This window comes from Schistocerca gregaria, chromosome 7 (assembly GCF_023897955.1).
Source record: "Schistocerca gregaria isolate iqSchGreg1 chromosome 7, iqSchGreg1.2, whole genome shotgun sequence".
NCBI classification, from domain to species: domain Eukaryota; kingdom Metazoa; phylum Arthropoda; class Insecta; order Orthoptera; family Acrididae; genus Schistocerca; species Schistocerca gregaria.
In genome coordinates, this window is record NC_064926.1 from 183,303,567 (window position 1) to 183,327,940 (window position 24,374).

Here is a 24,374-nt window from a genome sequence, read left to right on the forward strand (position 1 = left end):
GGGCACGACTACTAACTGTTCACATGCATTGTCACTGCTAAACTATGCCCAACTGGCAGCTGGATTGCAGAGTAACTGAACATGCCACCCACATCACAGTCCCTGTTATGACTGTACAGACTGCCAGTTGGACAATTCCTACAAACACCCTTTTCTGAATTTTGCAGTTGGGAACTCTCCCTACAACATATCCTTCAGTCCCACAAATCCCTGGACGCAACTTTTGCTAGTCACTATGCACCTGCTGATCTCTTTCCCTACTCCCATTACAGTACACATATGCCTTCTACCCAAGAGAGGCACCTGCAAATCCCATTCCCACTTCCCTGAGCACAACCACCCACTTCAGCAGCCAGAAGTCCACTCTTGTAGCCAGCACATCCCTGCACTCCTACAGGCAACAATAGCATCATCCTCCACCTCTAACCTACTAGACTACTCCTCTCCCTCACTGCCCCATTTCACCTCACCTCAACCAACTCCAGCAGGTGGTTGCACATGTCAAATGCGGTCAGGCTCTAATGACGAAGGTGCACTTACAAGCCAGTGCCCACCTGAAGTATCTATCCAAAAAGATGGGAAATACTTTTTCATGTATGGTCTCCTGACATGCCTATAGTAGCTGACAATATTTCCATGTACAGTAGAGCTTGATCAAACATAATTACATACACAAAGCCACATCTGTTTGTGCCTCATCAAAATTTGGTCAACTTTTTTTACTCATTTACTGTAGCCTTCACATTCTTAACTTGCTGGTAATATTCAATATTTTCTAATACTAACCAGAATCTATTTCTTCTTATATAAGGAAATATTTTTACAAACACTCTTTTAGTCATGTACTTCCAAATCTAATTCTTGTCTTATTTCCTTGTAAAATGAATACATTGGTAGTATATCTCACCTTTCAAAATCCATTCTGCTCATTAACAAGAATTCTTCAAAATCGTTGTGTCCATACTATATACAAGCTAGAGGCCAAGTCGAGAAAACATACTTCATTTTGATAATATTGGGTTCTTCCATTTGGATTACATTACAAAATTTTTGAAAACTGACTAAAGCTAAAAGAAACAGTTGTCAAAAATGAGTCTTCTCCTCTGTCCATGTCTCCCTTTACCATTCTGCATTTTTAAAGTTTTCGAAGTATTACTAACAATAAATATAAACACCACCTACAATGAAAGCTAAGAAACCTTTTTGAGAAGATAAGCACATGGATGAATACTAAAAGCTGAGACAGCAACCCAGTGCAAGAAGTGAAGTCTGCAAAGTGGACAATACACTGAAGGGTTATACAAGACATACTTTAAAACAATATTATGGAAAGGGAAGAGGCAGCAGATTTTATCTGACAGTATATGGCAGGAATAATTTCACAAAATATTGAAATATTTACACTATAATGAGAACACTTGGTATGCAAGATACATGGAGATAAGTCACTAAATACTCTTAGATTTCAGGCAGGCAATTGCTGAGAAGTGTGAATACTACCAATCAGTTTAACAAGCCATTATTACAAACTAGTAACAAATCATTTGTAGACTGAAGACTTACATAGAGAAGAATGGGTTTAGGAAGAGTGGACTGATGAGGAAAGACTTCCACTATCTTGAATATGTTGATAAAAGGCAAATCCACCTTCTGGTGCTTCACTAAATTTTGTCTTTAAATCTTAATCACACTGGATCTCATTATCTCCACGTGTCTGATTAGGTACAAATTCTGTACTGTATAAACTGGAGAGTATAAAGGAAACTTTTCCCCAAACAATTTAAAATTTGTAAATGTTGATTCAAACTAATTTCCAAGATTCAAGAGTTTTTTTTACACACACACACACACACACACACACACACACACACAATGTTTTCCAACAAAATTTTATTATCTTGCATGTTTGATAGAAAAAATGCACTACCTGCTTTCCCTGTAAGAGTAGCTTACATGTGAATCCTTTAACTTTATCATGTTTGTTATGATCTGACCATCTCTTTGGATTCAAATCTGAAGTCTTTTGCTGTATCAACAATTAAGGATAAATCTTGTAACCACATTTTGTAAATGTCTTATTTACCTTTTAATAAAGACTGGCATATTTGCTGTTTCATGCCACAGCATTGCCAATGTACCTTAGCACAACGAGACCAAACAATGTGTGGTGTTTAGCCCACGTAAAGAAAGCAGAGAACTGTCACCAATTTGAATCAACATTTAATGATATTTGTTTCTTTTGGATACAAGTGTCAACCAACACTTTTCCACACAAAACTGTGTGTAATACAATGCACATGACAAATCCAGGATTCCTCACAAATTTCACTTTTCCAATAACACAGCAAATATATTTATTGGTCTTCATAGAAGCTCCATCTGTAGTTACAGGAGTTCAGTTTGACAAAAGCAGTTTGTACTTTTTTTTCCAGGGGTGTTTACCACAGTAACTGATCACTGCGCCCAAGTTGGGATTGCTGTTCAGTGTCCAGAAGTCTTGCGTTAACTACAAACAAAATTGATTCTGTAGAGTTGTTAGCAAATTTGGTTGAGGCCTTTCTGAGGTCCAAATTTTCTGTCAAAATTGGAATGAATGGATCCAATACTAATTTTAACTTCAGCTGCATGTTCTCCAATTTCAATTGGTCTGTCTTGCATCACCAGGGTCTTTACATGATCAACAACAACAACTTCATGTGTTTATGTTAAGGGCCTACCTTAACATTCATGGTTTAGTGGCCATCTGAAGAATTTATACCACTTATCTTTGTGGTGCCAATTGCTGTGTTCACAAACACCTGTATGATTAAAAAAGTGAATTTTTGAATGGCCTCAATACCTTCTGAAGTTATTAGTGTAACAATGCAGCTTTTCTTTCTCTTGTCCCAGATCTTTATGGTCAGACTAATTTCCTCCTGAACATTACCAAGGTATTTGTGGAGAGAAACCAAGAAGCAAGAACATTATGTAACTTTATTTTAAAAAGTTATTACAGCAATTTACTACATTATTTTCTTACCACAGTAAGACGTTAAGCAGCACTGGGAAAGTGACATTTTAAAAATACATGCTACATATATACATATAGTATTGAGGTAAACCTCTTAACTGTACACCCATGCAAAAACACACACACACACACACACACACACACACACACACACACACACACACACACACACACACACAGAAATTTACATCATAAATATTCCTTGTGTAAAAGGAGCAAAGACAGCAGTCCTTCAGATCATTGTAAAACATTAAAGCTGAATACAAAAAGTGAGCCAATAAAGGTTTCTAAATGTCAAAATACACAACTAAAAAACAATGTTTGAGTGTATTGTGTAAATAAATGAATATGAAATATCACAGACTGTGAAACACAGATCTCATCTGGGCAGCTGTATGAATTAAAAATTAACCTCAGGTATTTGTACATTCATTATTTTCACGTGCTTTTAAGGAAGTCTTCAGTAGCTGCGAAAACTTAGCATATGGGTGCATCCCTAGGTGCAAGTAGAGAGACACAATGCCACCTGAAAAAACCAAAGGTAAAATGTCAGATCATACAGATGAAAAAACCTATAAAGACAATATTTCTTGAAATGTAAATTGCCAGACAAAGCAAAAAATTGTGTGTCAGTACTACAGTGTTTTTATGAACAAAAAATTTCCCGTTGTGTTTGTATTAGGAAAAGGGAACTTACTGAAAAACAAAAACCAATTTCCGTACTATTATATTCATTTTAAGTTAAAGACATGGACATAAAAGCTATTTTATTAGTTCATTTAGACAAATGCAAACTTCTACAGTCTGCTTTCTCAATTGGGACAGTGAAGTATGCACTCTTCATCTACACAATTACTCTGCAATTGCAAAAGTGCCTGGCAGAGGTTTTGTCAAACCCCTTTCAAGTTATTTCTCTACCCTCTCACTAACAACATGTGGAAAAACTCATTCCAATCATCCTGTGCGAGCTCTGATAGCAGCTATCAACAAAAAGAGTCACGCATTCTAAGAAGAAAGATGGCGATTGAAATTTCAAGAGGAGATCCTGCTGCAAAGCAATATTCGTTTGGTTGTCACTTCCATTTGTGTATCCGTGGCACTCTTGTATTTCTACTATAATACAAAACAAGCTGCTGCTGCTACTCTTTGAACGTTTTTGAAGTTCTCCGGCAGTCTTATCTGAAGCAGAACCTACACTTCACAGTAATATTTCAGAAGAGGACAGGCAAGAATAGTGTAGGCAGTCTATTAGACCTGTTTTATTTTCTATATGTTCTACCAATGAATGACATTCTTTGGTTTGCCTTCCCCACAACATTATCTATGTGAACATTGCAATTTAAGTTATTTGTAGTTGTAATCCCTAAAAATTTAGTTGACTTAACAATCTGGATTTGTGCCACTTGTTGGACAACCGAAACGAAGTCTGACTAATCAAAAGCGAAGTTATCCACATACATATCAAAAAGAAAAATTCCCACACCATAGATATCTTGTCTAAAGGATTGTTCTTTTGATGACTATTAGGCAGTAAATGCCCTGCAAACAACTTAAGAGGGCTACTCAGATTGTCTCCTATATATGATCAGGAACAGCATACAGTATCTAACACATCCTTGAAACCCCAGTTATTTCTCTTCTTCTGTTGTATGATTATCAATTACTAAGAACTGACTTTTTGGCAGGCAATTTTCTTGTGCTGTTTACTGAAATTGAATCTACATTTCAAATTTACAGAATGCTTCACGATCTTCATACATCAATTCAGCAGCAAATGATTATATGGTACTGGGCAGAGCACCACTTGTACGAAGCTAATTCAATTTGTTTCAATTTACCTTTTGTAAATAGTTTCAATGCAAAATCTGAGTATGCAATGTGGTTGAAACTAAAATTTTTCTACTTGACAGGGTCACCGTGGAAACACTATTTTAAGACCATGAAACTTTGTGGAAACATTTTTTAAGGAAATATGTAAGACAGAACAGATCAAGCATTGAAAGATACATGAAAGGGTAACTTATTAACTGCATATCCTATTTACATTCCAGGTTACAAATGTTGCTTAATGTGACTGCCATCTGCACCAGCCTGATATGATCTGGAGTATTCTATTACTGCCCAAAAGAACGGTTAACCAAGGAAGGTTTAGTTGTCATGACATCTTGTGCACTACTTAAAATCTCACTATGGGGTCACTAACCTCAGCCATGGGAACAGTTACTCCAGTTTGTAGCACAGTTAACCCACGTGTTCTCCCAGTAGCAACTGGTCATTTAATTCGAACTTACAAACTATGTTCAACCCCAGCACAGAGATATTTCTATAACACATCTATACTTGTTAAGATCAGCAGCACGATTGCAGTTTTATCGAAACAGCTTTACGAGTGAAGCTCTACTCACCTTGCCCAGGCTCATGCTGACTCTACAACTGTCATGCACAGTTACATGTGTTTCAATCTCATGTCCACATGAGCACCAAAGTCTAATGCTAAGTCACGATTAATCATACCAACAACAAATCCTGTAACGGACAATCTGATTTCCGAATGACTGACTCTAGCCTAGAAGGCAGTAGGAAAAGCAAAATATGATTGTGGGACTATCAAATTTCTAATGCCTCCAGCCACTATCGTCAGTTTTAATTTTGATGTTCTGCTTTATCCAGGCAACACCTGCACGATGTTTTGAGTGAGCCCTTCCACACTTATAATTTGGAGGGGAGGCAAAATCAGGGGTTCTGGGAATCTAACTCTGGTCATCCCAAATCAAATGTGCCAACACTAATCACTGCTATGGAATTGGTACAGTGGATATACTGTTCAGGTTAAACAATGTGATTTGTTAACATTTGCAAAAATCTCTAAATATGACCAAAATGGCATAATACACTATTCATACGAAGTAAACTATTACACCCATTGATATACAAACTTCCTAAACAGTAATCGAACTGAAAACAGGCAGTGGAAATAAAGTAGGTCACATGATCATAATATCCATTACTGCAGTTCATTTTAACATTCTGATAAAATATTGCATATTTTGTGCTTATACTGACATTTACAATTTGTACAGAAACCAGATGGCAGTTGTAAGACTCGAGGGGCATGAAAGGAAAGCAGCAGTTGGGAAGGGAGTGAGACAGGCTGCAACACTGTCCCCGATGTTATTCAATCTGTACATTGAGCAAGCAGTAAAGGATACAAAAGAAAATTTCAGAGTAGGTATTAAAGTCCATGGAGAAGAAATAAAAACTTTGAGGTTCGCCAATGACATTGTAGTTCTGTCAGAGACAGCAAAGGACTTGGAAGAGCAGTTGAACAGAATGGATAGTGTCTTGAAAGGAGGATATAAGATGAACATCAACAAAAGCAAAACGAGGATAATGGAATGTAGTCTAATTAAGTCGGGTGATGCTGAGGGAATTAGATTAGGAAATGAGACACTTAAAGTAGTAAAGGAGTTTTGCTATTTGGGGAGCAAAATAACTGATGATGGTTGAAGTAGAGAGGATATAAAATGTAGACTGGCAATGGCAAGGAAAGTGTTTCTGAAGAAGAGAAATTTGTTAACATCGAGTATAGATTTAAGTGTCAGGAAGACATTTCTGAAAGTATTTGTATGGAGTGTAGCCATGTATGGAAGTGAAACATGGACGATAAATAGTTTGGACAAGAAGAGAATAGAAGCTTTCGAAATGTGGTGCTACAGAAGAACGCTGAAGATTAGATGGGTAGATCACATAACTAATGATGAAGCATTGAATAGGATTGGGGAGAAGAGAAGTTTGTGGCACAACTTGGCCAGAAGGAGGGATCGGTTGGTAGGACATGTTCTGAGGCATCAAGGGATCACCAATTTAGTATTAGAGGGCAGCGTGGAGGGTAAAAATCGTAGAGGGAGACCAAGAGATGAATATACTAAGCAGATTCAGAATAATGTAGGTTGCAGTAAGTACTGTGAGATGAAGAAGCTTGCACATGATAGAGCAGCATGGAGAGCTGCATCAAACCAGTCTCAGGGCTGAAGACCACAACAGACATTTTTCAAGTTGTTGGGTATTCTTGACAAGTAATTCAATCACAAAATTTGTTAATGACACTGTACATTGCTTTTTGGTATACTTTACACAGCAATATTCTCTTAAGTCCTAACTAAACCCTACCAAACGCTAACAGTTCCATTCTCTCCAGGATTGTGTAGTTATGGATTAATTTATTTCCTTTTGGCTCACACAGTGACAAACTGCAGCAAGTCTGTCAATACATTATCTTTATTTCATAGTTTGTTTCTTATGAAATTATGCAACACTTTTTTAAAAGTTAGTGTCACTTTAACAGATTCTGGTTTGTTACTTAAGCAGTTTGTACACACACACACACACACACACACACACACACACACACACACACACACACACACACACACACACACACACACACATTCCGTGTGTCTGCACACACACTCTAACTCGTGCGAGAATAGCCCTTGCAACGGGCATTGAGATTACTGGGCAGGGAGCACCACTTTTGTATTGTGTGGAGTAAGTTGAGAATGCCCCCGCTGAGGGGGCATGCTTAGGATAAATCCACACAGCTGTGCAGCAAATTCCTGTGTCCTTGGTGGTTTAGGGGTTAGAGTGGGTTATCAGGAGATACTGGGTTCAAATCCTGGCTGGGGGCACATTTTCAACTCTCCCATTTATTTCTATCAACATCCTGTACACAAGAAATTTCATTTATTTTAATTTTTAATGGTGTAATCTTAGACACTGGTCTCCTTTAAAGAAACTGTACATTTTCTCACATTAAGGCCACAACATTAATCACCAAAGGTCCAAATGGAGAAGTGTGGTTAGTATTTTAAAATTTGTTCCAAGCTAAGCACAGACCACCATTTTTATCATAATTATAAACTCTCACTTCAAGAAAATGAACCTTGCTCACAAAATCTAGTCTGAAGCTGTGGCACAGTAGCTGTCATTAGGAGACAGTCATTGAAAAACACCACCAGCCACAAACCAGTAACTTTGTTACAACTCTAGACTTGACAGCCTATTTCCATCAAGTAAAAGCTATACGGGACTTTGACCTGTTTGGTTGCATGAAGAAACTCCTGGCCAGACAATGCTTTGCAATTTGGCAATTTTCTTACAAAGAGGAGCCTCAACTTGGGGGGTAAACATGGTCATTGTCAGCATCAATGCTGTGGTGTATCTCATGAAAGGCATGACACTAATTAACCAAATTTTTAATATAGGCTGCAGCACTAACAGTGGTCCTGTGTTCAGCAAAGTCCACCAACAACACACTACACATATCTCAACACTGTCACAAACCACTTTCCTAGCAGATTAAGCCACTTTGAATGTGTTCCTATTGGGAACCAGCACGTTTCCACTCCATACATGCCTGCTTCGTTTTGAGTGTTTTCTTTTGTTTTTTCGTTTTGGGGCACAAAACTGCTATGGTTATTAGCACACGGTCTGTGACTTAGGAAAAGGTAAAAAACGAAAATGGAATCCAGCAGCAATGGGAACGAAACTAAAAACCTGAGAAACTAAAAGCAGAAGGAAAGCTTAAAAAACCACTACAGAAAGGGGTTGGTTGTCCCGAAAAAGAGCTTCAAATGACTGACATCGGCTGAGCTTGTGTCATCTGCTAAAATGGACGATATTTCAGGCGACAGCTGTAGACGGGCGCGTAACAGAATAAAATAGGGGCACTTAAGTAAAAGGTGTCTTACTGTCCACAGCTGAGAGCAGTGGAGACAGTGGGGGAGAATCGCCGCTTAAAAGATGTCCATGGCTAAAAAGACAGTGCCCTATCCGGAGTTTAAAATTACCTCCTCCCAACGACGCGTTCAAGAGGAAGAGGTCCAAGCACAGGGAAGAGCTTTCACACCAGCAATTTATTACGGGGACGTGTCTAACAATGTGCATGCCATAAAAGAACAACACGACATAAAACACTCCTTAGATCGGCGAAGGGAATCGTGAAAATAGCTGGCCGAAGAAGAGTGACTGCAGCCTTGGCCACTACATCGGCTGCCTTATTTCCACAGATACCAACGTGTCCTGGGATCCAGAGAAACGCCACCGAGACTCCAAACATCGGAGGAGGAGGAGGTGTTAAAAGAGCTAGTAAAGAAGTCCCAGCTTGCTTTCTTGCTATCGCGGATGATGCAACGGCATCGCACACTGACCTGCTTATAGCGGATTCAGTTGGCTAAAGTAAGATGGTGTCTGAAAACGCGAAGAGCACGTCGCCACTCACGTATGTCATCATGGCATGCCTCGTTCCACCAGGGGAATTCGGAGGTGCAAGGTATTTAACGTTCCACAGCTGTAAGAATAATGTCTGTAATATGAGTGACCTCATCGTCGACGCTAGGAAAGTGACTGTCATTGAATGCCACTAGAGACGAAAAAGAAGTATCAAATCGGCTTCGGCAAACTTCCAGCATCTCAGGCGCATATATGGCAGTTGTGGCTGCAATGTAAGGACACATGGAAAGTGGTCACTCGAGTGTGTATCAGCAAGGGCCAACCATTCGAAGCATCCAGCTCGTAGAAAAGTACCGACCGAAAGGTCCAAATGAGAGAAATTTGTCGTCGAGGCAGACAAAAATGTAGGGTGCCCAGTGTTCAGGCAAACACGATGTGCTTGGTGGAAGACATCTAGCAGCAGTGAGCCACGCGGAGAAGAAGGATGTGGAGATTCCAAAGTGGGTGGTGGGCATTTAAGTCCTCAACCGGCAAATAGGGGGGCTGGAAGCTGACTAAGAAGATGAAGGAGATCAGCTCGTGCCATTGGTGTGGATGATGCAATGTATACAATATAAAGAGAGAAGGTGTATCCAGAAAGGGAAAGACGGGCAGCAACAGCTTGGAAGGAACTGTTTAAGGGGCACTTTCGCCTTAGGTGATTGTTCACACCTCAGTCACACCTTCTGAGAAACTGACTGAGGGCTAATCACCCCCTCCCTGGGCCTGGCCGTTACCAGGGGGTACGTACATTTTCTACCTAATTACCTGGGGCGGGGAATTACACGTTACCCTGTCACTGGCTATGCATGAAAATGTGCGAGTCGGCCTTCAGACATGCACGGGAAAGGAAAGAAGAGGTCTGAAACACCGCAGCAGAAAAAAAGGGTAAAGAGAAGAGGTAAGGAAAAGTTAAGGACAAAAGAAGGATGGAGATGTGCAAGCAGAGAATGTGTTACAGTTTAAAGCGTCCGTCTCCGGACGTAGGCGGAAAACGTACTCCAAGATGTTAAGAAAGGGAAGGAAAGAGCCGGAGATGGTGGGGGTGGAGGGGAGGGGTCACGAAGTGGGGGATAGGGTAGGATGCGGAAAAGGAAGGTATGCAGTCCGGAAAGGAAGGAGGGCCACATTAGCTCGGGGTCCCATGCTTGCTACGCAATTATCCACGAAAGAGTTGTGGACCCCCTGGGGGCATTTTGGGTGTGTGAACACATCCGCAATGACAATTTCTTTCAGAAAATTGTGCCATTCTGCATTTGCTGTCCCTTGTGGTTGTCAGGTTCTTAGGTACACCAGCAAGTGCTAACTTTACGAAGTTTCAACATACTACGAAAAGTATTTTACATAGCACCATAGGAAATGTTGAGCTGATGCGATAAGGTTCACACTTTGACATGCCGCATGCCGGTTGTTCAAAATTGCTGCCTCAATGGCTCCAACATTCTGTTTGGGTTGCAACTTATTAGCTTGCCTAGAGAGTGGCTAATCACTAAAGTTCACATGGCCGTCTAAAGAATGCACATCACCTACAGTTTTTTTTTTTTTTTTTTTTTTTTTTTTTTTTTTTTTTTTTTTTTACAGGCACTACAGTTGTCCCCATACACACCCCTGTGAATTTCTGCGTCCTTTGGCCCCAGAAGTATCTAATTACACATCACATTGACAGTAACATGCATGCCATGTTTTGTAGTACAGGCCTCACTACAGTAGCACATGGAAACAAAATACCTTCTTTAGTGCAACCTTCAAACTATATCATTGTTAAATTTCAAAATTTCAGCTTTAATAGCAGTATTAAAAAAACCAAAAAAACAAACAAACTTGCATGCTACTTTCCGATCTGCCCTTTTAGTATTTATAGAGTACTTATAACCAAAATTAAAAATGGAGATTTCTGTAATACTTTATATTTTATTTAATACAAAACTGCAGAGAACTTAATGTAGAGAGACTTTAGTACACATGCTTACACAACTAGAGGTTTAAATTCTTTTGAGAATTTCCAAATATTTGAATTGCTGTTAATTTTAAAAATTAATTATTTGGTGACTTAACTGCTTTTATTAAACGACCATTTGGCAGCACTGCTGCCATGAGCCACTAAATTTCTTTAATTTGAGTATATCAGTTCATGGATTCTTTACTTACCTGTGAGATTTATATTTCTCTCTTATTGCTTGTTGAGGATGTGTTGCAGACTCCCCAAATGTTTTTTGCAAACATTCAATACAAGGTTTCAGATCTGCCAGTGAGTAACCAGAGAAAGTTTCAAGTTCTTGAGGCCAGACTGCCTGCTCTAGTGTGTGTCTAGCTAATGCAATTGCTGCTCCTGCCCTCACAGATGGTAAATACTGGAGATAAGGATCACCTTCCACTAAAGTTAATTCACTCAGGTACTGCAAAGTACAGAACAAATAAATAAGACCTGTGCTTGCCACTTTTGAGTAAGGGACAAGTTTCTAAAGACTGTGCTGGAAGTTTTAAACAATGGAAACTCTAGCTTGGAATATCAACAGTGTTAGCCAAAGGATAGATTGCTACTCACCATCATAAAGATGCCATGTTGAGTTACACATTTAGCTTTTGGCCAAAGTCTTACTCAGAAAATGAAGTGCACGTGCATCTACCATCTCTGGCCAGAATGCAACCGTCAGATTCGAGAAGTGGGTCAGGGAAGAGGGACGGATAGCAGGGTGCAGGCGGGGGTAGAGTATTATAAGCTGCGACTAGAAAGAGGCATTACACGACTCAACAGGTACAGCATTGGGAAGCTGGGGGGGGAAGTCCCAGGGGGAGACTTGTGGAAAGGAAAAGAAGGAGCAGGTAAGGGGAATAATGGATGGTTGCTTTGGCAGAGGATGAGGGGAGGTCGTCTTTACAATGTGTTGCAATCTATCTTTTTCCTAATATTGTTGGAAGTTAATTTTGATAAATTTGTACATTACAGCTTAATTTTAAACTTTCAACATTCATAACAAAAACTACTGTTCCAGCGATGTCCATATTACTTCAGTTATTTATTCACAATTTTTTCCTTAATTTATACTAAATATCAATAACATAACAAAAAACTTTTCTTCAGCATCAACTATTAAAATACCAGTAATTATGGTAGACTGGAACATCAGTACTCTCCAAGCCTGTTTAATAAATTAGTCCCACACAGCTTCCACAATCTAACTGAAAAATTATTAACTAACACACACACACACACACACACACACACACACACACACACACACACACACACACACAATAACTACCTGGGTTTTCCACTATGTACTGTATATTTTCCCCTAATAAACATTTAATTTTAAAAACTACCTATTTGTCATCTCCTTCCACACAGGTTGATAGGACTTCTTTGAGCTTGAATATGTATTATAAAATTATGCAAGGAGCAACTTTACACATTGTCAGAGCTAATTAGCATGAAAACTAATTTCATTTTTATTGCATATAATCTGATGAACACTGTTTTGAGCTGTTACTTTTACTCAACAAAGACTTCATTATGAGAGCCAAAAACTGTACCTGTAGACATTCTCGGCATTCTTTCAATTTTAGTCTAAATTTAGCCCTGACAATGGGAAATTTAATACTTGTGGAAACTTTCAACTTATTTAAACCAAATTTTTCACATTCACGGAACACTTAACCGTAGTTTTCACTTTCTTTCAAAACAGAAGAGGACAATGACACCACTCATATTTACAAGCCGTTCTCCACCCATAAGGAAATTTGCTCCCTGCATTACTATGCTGGAATAAAAATCTTATATACTCACCATTGCTAAATAGAGAACTGTGTCTGAAACTTTGTCAACAGAGAAGAATGTTGTCAGGAAAGTTAATACTGTAGGAACAGATAGATCAAATGAAAGTACTTTCAGAATAAGATGCTCCATACGAAGAACCTGTTTCTTCGTATAAGTGTCATCTGTTATGTACACAAATTCTTTCACATCAGGAGGATATATTTCTTCATATTTACTGCAACAAAGACAATAGAGTATATTTATCAACAACCCTTAAGAGTTCATAGGACAATCATTATTCCATGAAAATTCAGGCAAACTGCAGGATGTCTGGAATTTGCTGCCACAATATTTTGGCATATTGCCTTATGGCCACATTCAGGTAAATGCTGAGGAAAATGCACTGAGATGTATATAATACCCTGCCAGCACATGAATGGTGTACCCTGTGTTGCACATACACTGGGCACGTACTCTAATGCATGTTTGTGCACCATGACAAATCCCCTGTGGTGAAAGCTTACCTCATCAATATCGAATCTACTGTCTTCACTGAGTAAAGTAAAGTCTCAGAGCAACTGTCTAATGAGTTAAGACAAACCTATTTGTTGTCTAAGAGGAGGTCTTTCACACACAAGGCCATGCTGCGCAGTGTAGTGCAGCACATGTGCAACACTACACCGCGCATCTTCTAGTAAGGGCTCAAATATAGGAGATTAATGGATCTTCGTCAGTATTGACATGAAGTTGGTCTGAAGACTGCATTGAACTATCATGGCAACAAGTTGTAAACATCCCACAGTTTGCCCTCAATTTCATTGAACAGTCTACACCAGAAAAGTATTAATTTTTGCAATGTGAATCTTGTTCATCATAAGATAAGGGCTGTTTCAATTAATCAGGATAATTGTTGCCAATAAATTAACTGTCTCCCTTTCAGGCCAATTTCTTGCATGTAATGTGTGTAATGACATGCAGACTACAATATACTTTCCATCATTTCCTGCAACATTGGACATTAGGAAAGACTTAACATACATTTAGTATTGCTCCTTCAAGACAAAAGGTAATTACCATTTCAACACATTACCTCTAAGTTTTATTAATGTATGAACTGTAAAGCTTGAGGTGTTCCATCATTTATAGTAAGTTGACAATTTCAATACATTCTGAATTATAGCACCAGATGTTCATACTGCCATGTTGGACAGAAATTTATTTAAATGTAGTATTAGAGTGAAGAAGAAATTCAATCTTGTGCTAGAAAGATTGCCAAGATCTAGATCAATTTAACTACAGTTTTCAGAGAAAGACAAGTGTGCTATTCTAATTGCACTAATTTATGGTGATAAATTTGTATGAATTTTACAAAGAATGCTTGAAGTTTTTTTGTGTGTTAACTTTAGTCTCTAAGGACACTAACAGGTAAGTGAGTGCCAATTACTTGTCTTATTACTTTTCAGTCCCATACATGTTCATATTTGATTGCTTTGAAGAAAAGCATTTTAAAATTTACAGCTAGATTCTAGTCAATGACTAAATGTTTCAATATTGCATGAACTTCCTGAAGTTTGCATTTATTAAGAGCACAATACTTTTTAATATTTTAGTAACTTAAGACTTTTATAGTTTCATAAAATACAGTGATATTGAAGATATTACATAACCAAATTTTGGTGAGGTAATCTCTAACCAAGGGATGTTTTAGTTTCTTACAGGTTTGAAAGAGTATCAGGTGACAGCACCCTGTAAAGTTCTGAAGGACTCTTCTCCTAAATGCCTGTCATATGAAAAATTGATAGCTTCTCGACTATTCCATGAACACTTATGCTTGACGCCAACAAAATTGGTATTGTAAATAACACTGTTAATGCTGTGCTTATAATGTTCCGAATTACTCACGCAGCAATGAACATGGCAGCAGTTCCAACTAGTTGTAACTTAGCTCTTACAACAGACATGTAGCTCAAGAAACGATCTATGAAGGAGACTGCCAGGTACAGGGTTTCTGTTTGCAATTTGTACTCTTCAGCAACTTCAACAAGCCAGTCAACTAAGATACACCGCATGGAATATGTTATATCTGGCTGCTTTTTCATATAACCTGCACGAGGGCGATGTCTTTCCTGCAAAATTTCAACAAAAATGATGTTAGTGGATATAGAACATTCGACACACACACACACACACACACACACACACACACACACACACACACACACACACACAATTCTAACTGCTTACCTCTATTTCTCTCAAGTATCTGTATACATCTTCTGTGTAACCATTAATCACAAGAGCTGTTTCCTCTATGAACTGTTCACTCACTAGTGAGTTCTTATCTTGGGGTGCAGTAGTACATACATCTTCAAATATTGGTACAGGTAGTTCCTTCAACGGCACTCTTTGTAAATCCTTTGTGCTTGGCGATACCTTATTCTGCTTCACTGCATGTACTTTACGAACTTCAATGTCTTCATCTAATTTGTCTTCAGGAATTTCAAAAGGTACTCTTTGAGGCTGGGTTATTTGTTTTCCAGTTTTCAAATTTTTTTCTTGAAGCTTTGCATCCTAGAAATTTTAGATCAGTGTTATTAATGGCAAAAAGAGTAGTGCAACAGTTTAAGAATGAGAAGACGAGAAGATATGGTTTATTGCACAAAGTAAAGAGAACATGGGATTTAAACAGACTAACTGTTGCAATAAAAATTCCAATAAAGATAAAACCAATGAAATTTCACAATAAAGTCTTTCCATTTCTTGAGAATAAATTAAACAGCCATGAAAGACCACAAACCAACAACTAACTGTAATCCCTTGACAGTACATACAATAAAGGACCACCGAACATAATGGAATAAGAAATAGTTGTTGGTTTAAAAAAGGGGATAAGGGACTAAACTATGAGGTCATTGGTCTCTTGTTCCTCAAATGCCACAAGTCAAAATAAAAAAAAGACAATACATGGAATGCAAAACAGAAAGAAAGGAAAGGCAACAAGCACAAAGGAACAAAAAGAGGACAAGAAAACAACAGACGCTAGACACAGAAGAGCGTGAAACACAAAAGATTACAGTGGCTGGCCAACCACAAGAATAACAAGGAAATGCCAGCCACTCTGCAACAATTAAAACCTCAACACTAAAAGCACTAGTGAGGATGACAGGGACAAAGGACATGTGCTAAAATGTGATAAAACCCCCACCCTCACGAATAAAACACTAAACTAAATCAGCCAATGAGACTGTCAGATAAAATGAGTGGCAACGAGTCCAGTAACCCAAGATTTCGTTGCTGGGCAGTCAAAGTTGGGACAGTGCACCACAATATGGGTCACTCAACTGGGTGCAACACCAACATGAGGCAGATCTTCACGGCACAAGAGGTAACCCAGGCGTGGCCAATGCGAAGCCAGCAGAAGACAACTGATTCCTTGTTAGAGGACTGCATGAACGACTTGCACACATTCGTATTCTCCTTAATGATACACAGTTTGTTGAGCGTAGTACTATGACATTCCGTCACCCTGTGGCGTAAGTCAGAATGCAGACCAGGTTCAGAGATACCTATCTCCAGAAGAATTTTCTGTGCAACCTGCTTGGCCAGCCTGTCGGTAAGTTTGTTGCCAGGGATGCCAATGTGTTCTGGGGTCCACTGAATGACACCAGTACAGGGCATAGATGGACTCCTGGATAGACGCAACTAAAGGATGGCGAGGTAGCACTGGTCGATAGCTTGTAGGCTGCCCAATGAGTCATTACACAGAAGAAAATTTCTTGGAGCACGAACGGATATACTGAAGGGCATGAGATATGGCCACCAGCTCTGCAGTGAATACACTGCAGCCATGAGGCAAGGAATGCTGTTCAATATGGCAACATTACCATCAGCCAGCAAGCAGTCTGTGTAAACCACTTCAGAGCCCCAGAACTCTTCAAGAATAGACAGGAAATTACAGCAGAGAAACTCAGACTTAACGGAGTTCTTAAGGACACGTGAAAGGTCCAGGTGAAGCAACAGCTTACAGCTGCAGGACCTCGAGGAAAGGTGTGGTGATGGCGATTGCACACTAACCACAATCGTTAGCCCCGACCTGGGCCACCTATGCGGGAGGTGAACCGCTGTGGTTGGGAAAAAGAAGACTAATTAGTATGTTCAGAAGAGCTGCAGCAACGTGGAGAAATCTCCACCCCAGTTCATGTTGCTCAGGCAACAGAAGGCATATAGTTGCTGCCAACACTTCTATTTAAGCTGACGAAGATGAGGAAGCCAAATCAAATGAGCATAAAAAAAAAATTTCAGACTTACGAATCAAAATGTCTTCACCACAGTGAGGGGATCGTCATTAAGGTAAAGTGCTGGTTCCAGAAGAATGGTACGACACTGACAAATGATGACATGTCTTCATGGTGAAAAACTGGAAGCCATGGACTAGAGCCCATGACTGCGTCATGTGGATGGCGCCCTGTAGGTGACGCTCAGCAGCACCAGAACTGAAGCAGCAGTACGAAATGCAGACGTCTTCTGCATACAAAGTGAGACAGAGGGCCTGACAGCTGCTGCTAGACTTAATTGCCACTAAAAATATGCACACTATACAGAGCCCAGGGGGACCCAGTGGGACTCCATTCTCCTGGATATGGATGGAAACTATGGGAGACACCAACTTTAACATGGAAAGCACGGAGCGACAGGAAGTTTTGGGATAAAAATAGAAACATTCATTCATTTTAACAATTGATATTGTGATCTATTACAGGTACGGAGTACCAAAACAAGTAAATAATAATTAATGTTGCATTAGCATTGACATCTTGCTACCGAACTGCTGTACAAAACTGTATCTGCACTGGTGCCAGACACACCAACTTCATGCAAGCAGTGCAGCTCACTACTCTCAATTCAGGTAGGACGCTCCAGGGACTCCACTCATACAATGTGGTCAGGATATTATGTAAAGCATACGACCGACCTTGCGACATAAGTCAAAAGAGACTGCAACCAGGTATTTGCATCTGGAAAAGGCTGTTCGGATGGCAGACTGAACACAGCACTATCAGTGGTAAAGCCACCCTGGCATAAGCTGCCCCCGACATGGAGCCAGTAGCCCACACGACACCAGGACCCAACCCAACTGCCGACATACCATACATTCCAACAGCTTACAAGAAACTTGTGAGGCTGACAGGCCGATAGCTATCCACATCAAGCAGGTTTTTACAGGGTTTGAGCACTGGAATGATGGTGCTCTCCCACCATTTCAATGGAAAGACTCCATCACACAAGATCCGGTTGTAGACAACTAAAAGACATCACTTGTAGCCAGATGAGAGATGTTTAATCATCTGGCTGTGGATGCGATCAGGCCCAGAAGCTGTGTTGGGGCAACGCACAAGGGCACTAAGGAGCTCCAACTCTAAATGGGGTGTTATAAGATTCACTGTGGCGTGTAGTGAATAGGAAGACTTTCGCATCCAGCCGCTGTTTGAAAGTGCAAAAGGCTGGGGGGGGTCATTCTCCAACACAGAGGTAAAGCGAATTTCTCGACAATCATGTTTGCGTTGGTACATAACTCGCCATTTAAGGTAACACCAGGGACAGCTGTTGGAGCCTGGTACCCAAAAAGACGTTTGATCTTTGCCCAGACTTGAGAAGGTGACATATGGCACCCAATGGTCAAGACATCTCTCCCAACAGTCCTGCTTCCGTCGTTTGATACGTTGGCGAAAGCGGACACAGCCATTTAAAGGATATGAGGTGCTCTAGGGAAGTGTGCCGCTAATGCTGCTGTAGAGCTCGCCGACACTAATTGCTTCACCGACTTCCAGCAACCATCATGGACTGCCTTACTCCAGGAGCACCCTAAAGAGCAAGGAATATCATTTTCTGCCTCAGAAATAACAGTTGTAGTCACCTGCTCAATCATCACATCGACGTTACTGTGTGGGGGAGACTCAGTGACAGCAGAGGTAATAGTTTCCCAGTCCGCCTTGTTTGAAGTCCATCTGGGGGCCTGACACTTGGGCAGTCACAGGAAGATGGGGAAGGGGTCACTGCCACACTGGTAGTCATGTTCTCTCCAGTGGATAGATGGACGAAGTCCTGGGCTGCAAATTGATAAATCAATGGCTGAGTAACTACCATGACCCACAATGAAATGTGTGGCAGCCTCAGTATTTAAGAGGAAGAGGTCGAACTGAGACTGAAGTTTCAACACTTCTGCCATTAAGCTTGGTGCCACCCCACAAGGGGTTATGGGCATTAACATCTCCAAAAACTAGTAAACGTTTAGAGTGTTGATTAATCAGTGCAATTAATACATTCATGGATACTGCTTCATCTAGAGGAAGATATACATTGCAGACAGTATTTCCTGTGTCGTCCTTATTCTTACAGCCACAGCTTCAAGAGGGGTTTGAATGGGCGCAGTGTCGTGCCACCCTAATTCCCTTGGTCTTGGGGACCTTTTTGGATCTCTTCCCCTGATCTTTGAGTTTTCCTGACAGGGAAGACTTCAGTGATTCAGTGTCTGGGACTTAGGATGAGCATGAAGCCCTTACGACCAGCTGCTTTTGAGCTCTTCAGCCACTTCTCAGGCTTAGAAGTGGCGACACGTCCCAGATGGTTAGTGTGTGTGTGTGTGTGTGTGTGTGTGTGTGTGTGTGTGTGTGTGTGTGTGTGTGTGGGGGGGGGGGGGGGGGGGGGGAGGGGGGGGGGGGCGCACATGTTGCTCCAGAAGTAGGTGGTGCCCCACCATCAAGGAGGCAGGTGTAGTCTTCCAGCTCAGATCTGACTGGGGCTGGCAAAGCTGACTGCTAGAACTGTTGTAGCAGTGTCATACATACAGAACGGAAGCATTCAAATTCTCTTAGCCGCAGTGTAGAGATATAGGGCTTTACATCACCAGCGGTAGACCATCACCTTGACCTTCTAGGGCAAGGTTTCACCCTCGAAGGCCTAGATGAAGGCACCAGTGGCAACATGATTATCCTTCGGATCCCAGTGGACACGCTGGACGAATTTTACACCTCGCTGCTCTAAATTGGCAGACAGCTGATCGTCAAACTGCAAAAGAAAGCCTTTGTGAAATTTGATTCCCTTGGACCATACTTAAGCTCTTATGGGTCGTGATGGTTACAGAAACGACCCCAGCTTGTCACAAGTAACATCTGTGGCTGGGCAGAGGATGCTGTTTTGATAAAGACTGACCCAGATCTTGTTTTGGACAAACCCTCCACCTCCCCAAACTTGGTCTCTGAATGTTGAACAAAAACTGAGGCTTCATTGTCATGAAGGATTCCCCATCGGCTCTACCATACAAGGTACCAGGGCAAATAAGATGTGCTGCAATCCTTAGTCTGATGTTCCTCCCATGGTGTGGCCACGGAGGGGAATGATTTGGGGTTTTACTTCTGTGCACTGAATTGAGCTTGTGATCGCTTAGACTACTGGTGTTTCACCACCAGCAGTAGTAGCAAGAGATGATTGACACTTCATTGCGTGTCATCCATCCTGATGCCACCCACTCCCCCCCCCACCCCCCGAGCGCCACCCAGCTGCAGTACAGACCCCATGGCAGGGAGTCCGGATGCCCCAGGGGGATGGGCATCTACCTCTTGGGATACATGGGGAGCTAATGGCGCAGGCATCAGCAGATAGATCCCTGTGGGGTCAGAGGCTACAACCAACAGGGTACTTGGTGGTCCCACCCCAACAGACTGGCTACTGTGCTGAATTTCAGGTGCAAACAAGTCCATGGTCAGTTGTCATCTATGCAGATAACGACACTGCATAGTGCAAAACATCCAGGAAGACTATGTAAGGCACACTTCTGCAGTTGTCTCACTATCTGGGAAAATGTTGGAAAATGGAGGTCAATCCCCTGCAGGGTTCATCACATAAAGGCCACAACTTGAGATTCCTATTAGTTGTCTCTTATGACTTATGAGAGACAGGAATACCTCTGGCTTATTACCCCTCGGACCCACAGTGGGTAAGAAATATTGATGTTATTTATTAAAACATTTGTTAATGGTCAGAGGACACATTGGAAACGGATGTAATTTCAAAAAATTGAAGAAAAAAGGAACCACGAAATAATGTGACCACTGACAATTAGCCTCGCATGAAGCTGAAGTTATGTTAAGAATTGTTAATAAATGATTAGGAAATGTAATGACTTTTGCTGAATAACAGTTTGGTGTTAGACAATACAGACAAACACAATACAACTAACTTTGGAAGAGGTTTATTGAAAAGGTAGGAGACATGTATTATAAACATGTGAAGGGCATTTTAGAGGTTAGCTTATGGAAGTTGCTATTAGGAGGAGAAAGGATTGACTGGAAAACCAGCCAATTTATAAACTCACTTCAGAAAGCATCAGTAAAAAATCAAAAGATAGTGTCCATATGAACACAAGCAGGAAAATGTAAGACAAGGCTGCTGTCTTTCTCCCACATGGAGACAAACAAGTGGGAGATTGACATTGTGTTTGAGGTTTGCAGACATGGTTTTGTGGTAATGTTAGAAAGAATACAGTGGGAGCTGAAGTAAAATATCTGGAATGAAACATCTGCTCAAACGAGAAAATAATGGCACTAAAGAGAAATAAAAGCAAGAAGATACTGCTGAATTGGGACAGAAGTTGTATAAAGCTGTAAATACTTAAGCACAACAGAATGACTGAAAAAGCAGTAGAAAAGTAAAAATCAGAATAGCAAAAGAGGCATTTTGAAAGTAAATTATAGTTTTCTGTAATAATATGGACAAAGATTTGAGGCAAAGACTAAAAATATTATGTATGGAGTGTCATTAGAATACGCTGGTGTTTAACATGGTATGGCTAAAAAGGACTACCTAATTCATAATGCTTGTATCCACATATTAGCAATACATCATGAAAACGGACAATGAAAGGACCAACAAAAATATATTTCATCCTGTAGATAGTTATAGCAAAGCTGAAATATGCTGCCAGATTAGGAGTGTAACTGTCCTGTACGGAAGTGAAACATGGACATGTGGAAGAAATAGCAAGGCTGGAGGCTCTTGAGATGTGGTCACTGGAGGATGGGAAGACTACATTTTACGGACTATCAGACCCTTTTTCTTCAATTGATTGTCTCGAAAATTCATGTGTGTCACATTGTAAATTAATATAAAAATGTCCAGTATTCAATTTAAAATTCCTGGCAGTCTTAAAAATGGCCACATATTCAATGTCTTGGGAAACATATTTATCTGGAAATATGGAATTCACCAGGCAGCAGTAGCAGACTTAATCGGTAAGTGGGTCGCAGTCTTCCATCCGGTCACTCACCAATCAGTCTGGCCTGGCAAGGGAAGACAGCAACTCGAAAGCTGAAATTTTAAATTTAGCATTTGAGAAATCTTATGCAGCAGGATCGTACAAACATACCGCCGTTTGATTCTTACAGATTCCTGTATGGAGAACATAGTTATAGACATCCCTGGGGTTGTGAAGCAGCTAAATGGGTTGAAAATAAATAAATCGCCAGGGCCTGATGGGATTCCAATTCGGTTTTACAGAGTACTCTACTACATTGGCTCCTTACTTAGCTTGCATTTATCACGAATCTCTTGCCCAACGTAAAGTCCCAAGTGACTGGAAAAAAGTGCAGGTGATGCCTGTATATGAGAAGGTTAGAAAGACGGATCCTCGGAATTACAGACCAATATCCTTAACATCGTTTTGTTGCAGGATTCTCAAACATATTCTCAGTTCGAATACAATAAATTTCCTTGAGACAGAAGTTGCTGCCCATGCACGAGCACGGCTTTAGAATGCATCCCTCCTGCGAAACACAATTCACCCTTTTTTCACGTGATATCTTGCGAACCATGGTGGAAGGGTATCATATAGATGCCATATTCCTTGACTTCCGGAAAGCATTTGACTGTGTCCCACTGCAGACTCCTAACTAAGGTACGAGCATATAGTATTGGTTCCAAAATATGTGAGTGACGAAGTCTTAAGTAACAGGACCCAGTACGTAGTCCTCGATAGTGAGTGTTCATCGGAGGTGAGGGTATCATCTGGAGTGCCCCAAGGAAGTGTGGTAGGCCCGCTGTTTTCTATCTACATAAATGATCTTTTGGATAGGGTGGATAGCAATGTGCAGCTGTTTGCTGATGCTGTGGTGTATGGGAAGGTGTCGTCGTTGAGTGACTAGAATAGGAAAAAGAATCTCTTAATGTTTGAATACTCCATTAGTAGTGTAGCACTTGGCACAGTCACGTCGATTAAATATTTGGGCGTAACACTGCAGATCAATATGAAATGGGACAAGCAGGTAATGGCAGTTGTGGGGAAAGAGGATAATCGTCAGTTCATTGGTAGAATTTTGAGAAGATATGGTTCATCTGTAAAGGAGACTGCTTATAAAACACTAATACAACCTATTCTTCAGTACTTTTCGAGCATTTGGGATCCCTATCAGGTCAGCTTGAGGGAGGACATAGAAGCAATCCAGAGGCGGGCTGCTAGATTTGTTACTGGTAGGTTTGATCATCACGTGAGTGTTACAGAAATGTTTCAGGAACTGTGACAGGAGTCTGGAGGCGTTCTTTTCATGAATCGCTACTGAGGAAATTTAAAGAACCAGCATTTGAGGCTGACAGCAGTACAATTTTACTGCTGCCAACTTACATTTCACAGAAAGACCACAAGATAAGAAACTAGGGCACATACCGAGTCATATGGGCAGTCATTTTTCCCTCATTCTGTTTGGGAGTGGAACAGGGAGGGAAGATGGTAGTTGTGGTACAAGGTACCCTCCGCCATGCACTGTATGGTGGATTGAGGAGTATGTAGATGGAATTTATCATAAGAAACAGATGCAAAGGACCTATAACATGGCAGAAATCATTTTAATCTAACACGTTCATAGAAATTGAATGACAAGACTGCTCAACACTAGGGCTGCACATTGAATTACAAAACCCAGGAGCACTGGTCAATGCACTGACAAAAGAAAGTGACCAAAACAAAACATGTTGCACAAACTGAACTTCATCAGTTGAAATTGCTATGTGATATTGCTGTGACTACAGAATCTAGTCAAATTTAAAAAGAATTTGGCATGTGCCCAAATTATGAGACCACACACCTCTGGTCTGGATGCATGCACCAATTTGGTTAGGAAGGGTGTAAAAGCCACTTTGTCCTCTTGTGCCAAGCTAGCTCTCAACTTTCAACTGGTCCTCGATATCCTGGATACTGGCACTGTGACAGAGTTGACGGTCATGCTCATGACACCACATGTAATATTTGAGAAACCTAGGGCTCTTGCTGCCCACTGGGTTACATCAACC

General features: G+C 40.6%; 1 protein-coding gene across 1 annotated transcript in view; it reads right to left on the reverse strand.

Annotated features, from left to right (window-relative positions):
- Window positions 1–2,955: 2,955 nt before the first annotated feature.
- LOC126281636 (cyclin-A2-like) overlaps window positions 2,956–24,374 on the reverse strand; it is a 42,954-nt gene continuing 21,535 nt past the window's right edge. The window contains exons 2-6 of the mRNA XM_049980767.1: window positions 15,282–15,608; window positions 14,940–15,163; window positions 13,068–13,272; window positions 11,429–11,676; window positions 2,956–3,536 (exon numbers count right to left, since the gene is read on the reverse strand). Of these exons, the coding sequence (XP_049836724.1) occupies window positions 3,488–3,536; window positions 11,429–11,676; window positions 13,068–13,272; window positions 14,940–15,163; window positions 15,282–15,608 (1,053 nt within the window). The 3' untranslated portion in view covers window positions 2,956–3,487. The remainder of the gene's footprint in view (window positions 3,537–11,428; window positions 11,677–13,067; window positions 13,273–14,939; window positions 15,164–15,281; window positions 15,609–24,374) is intronic.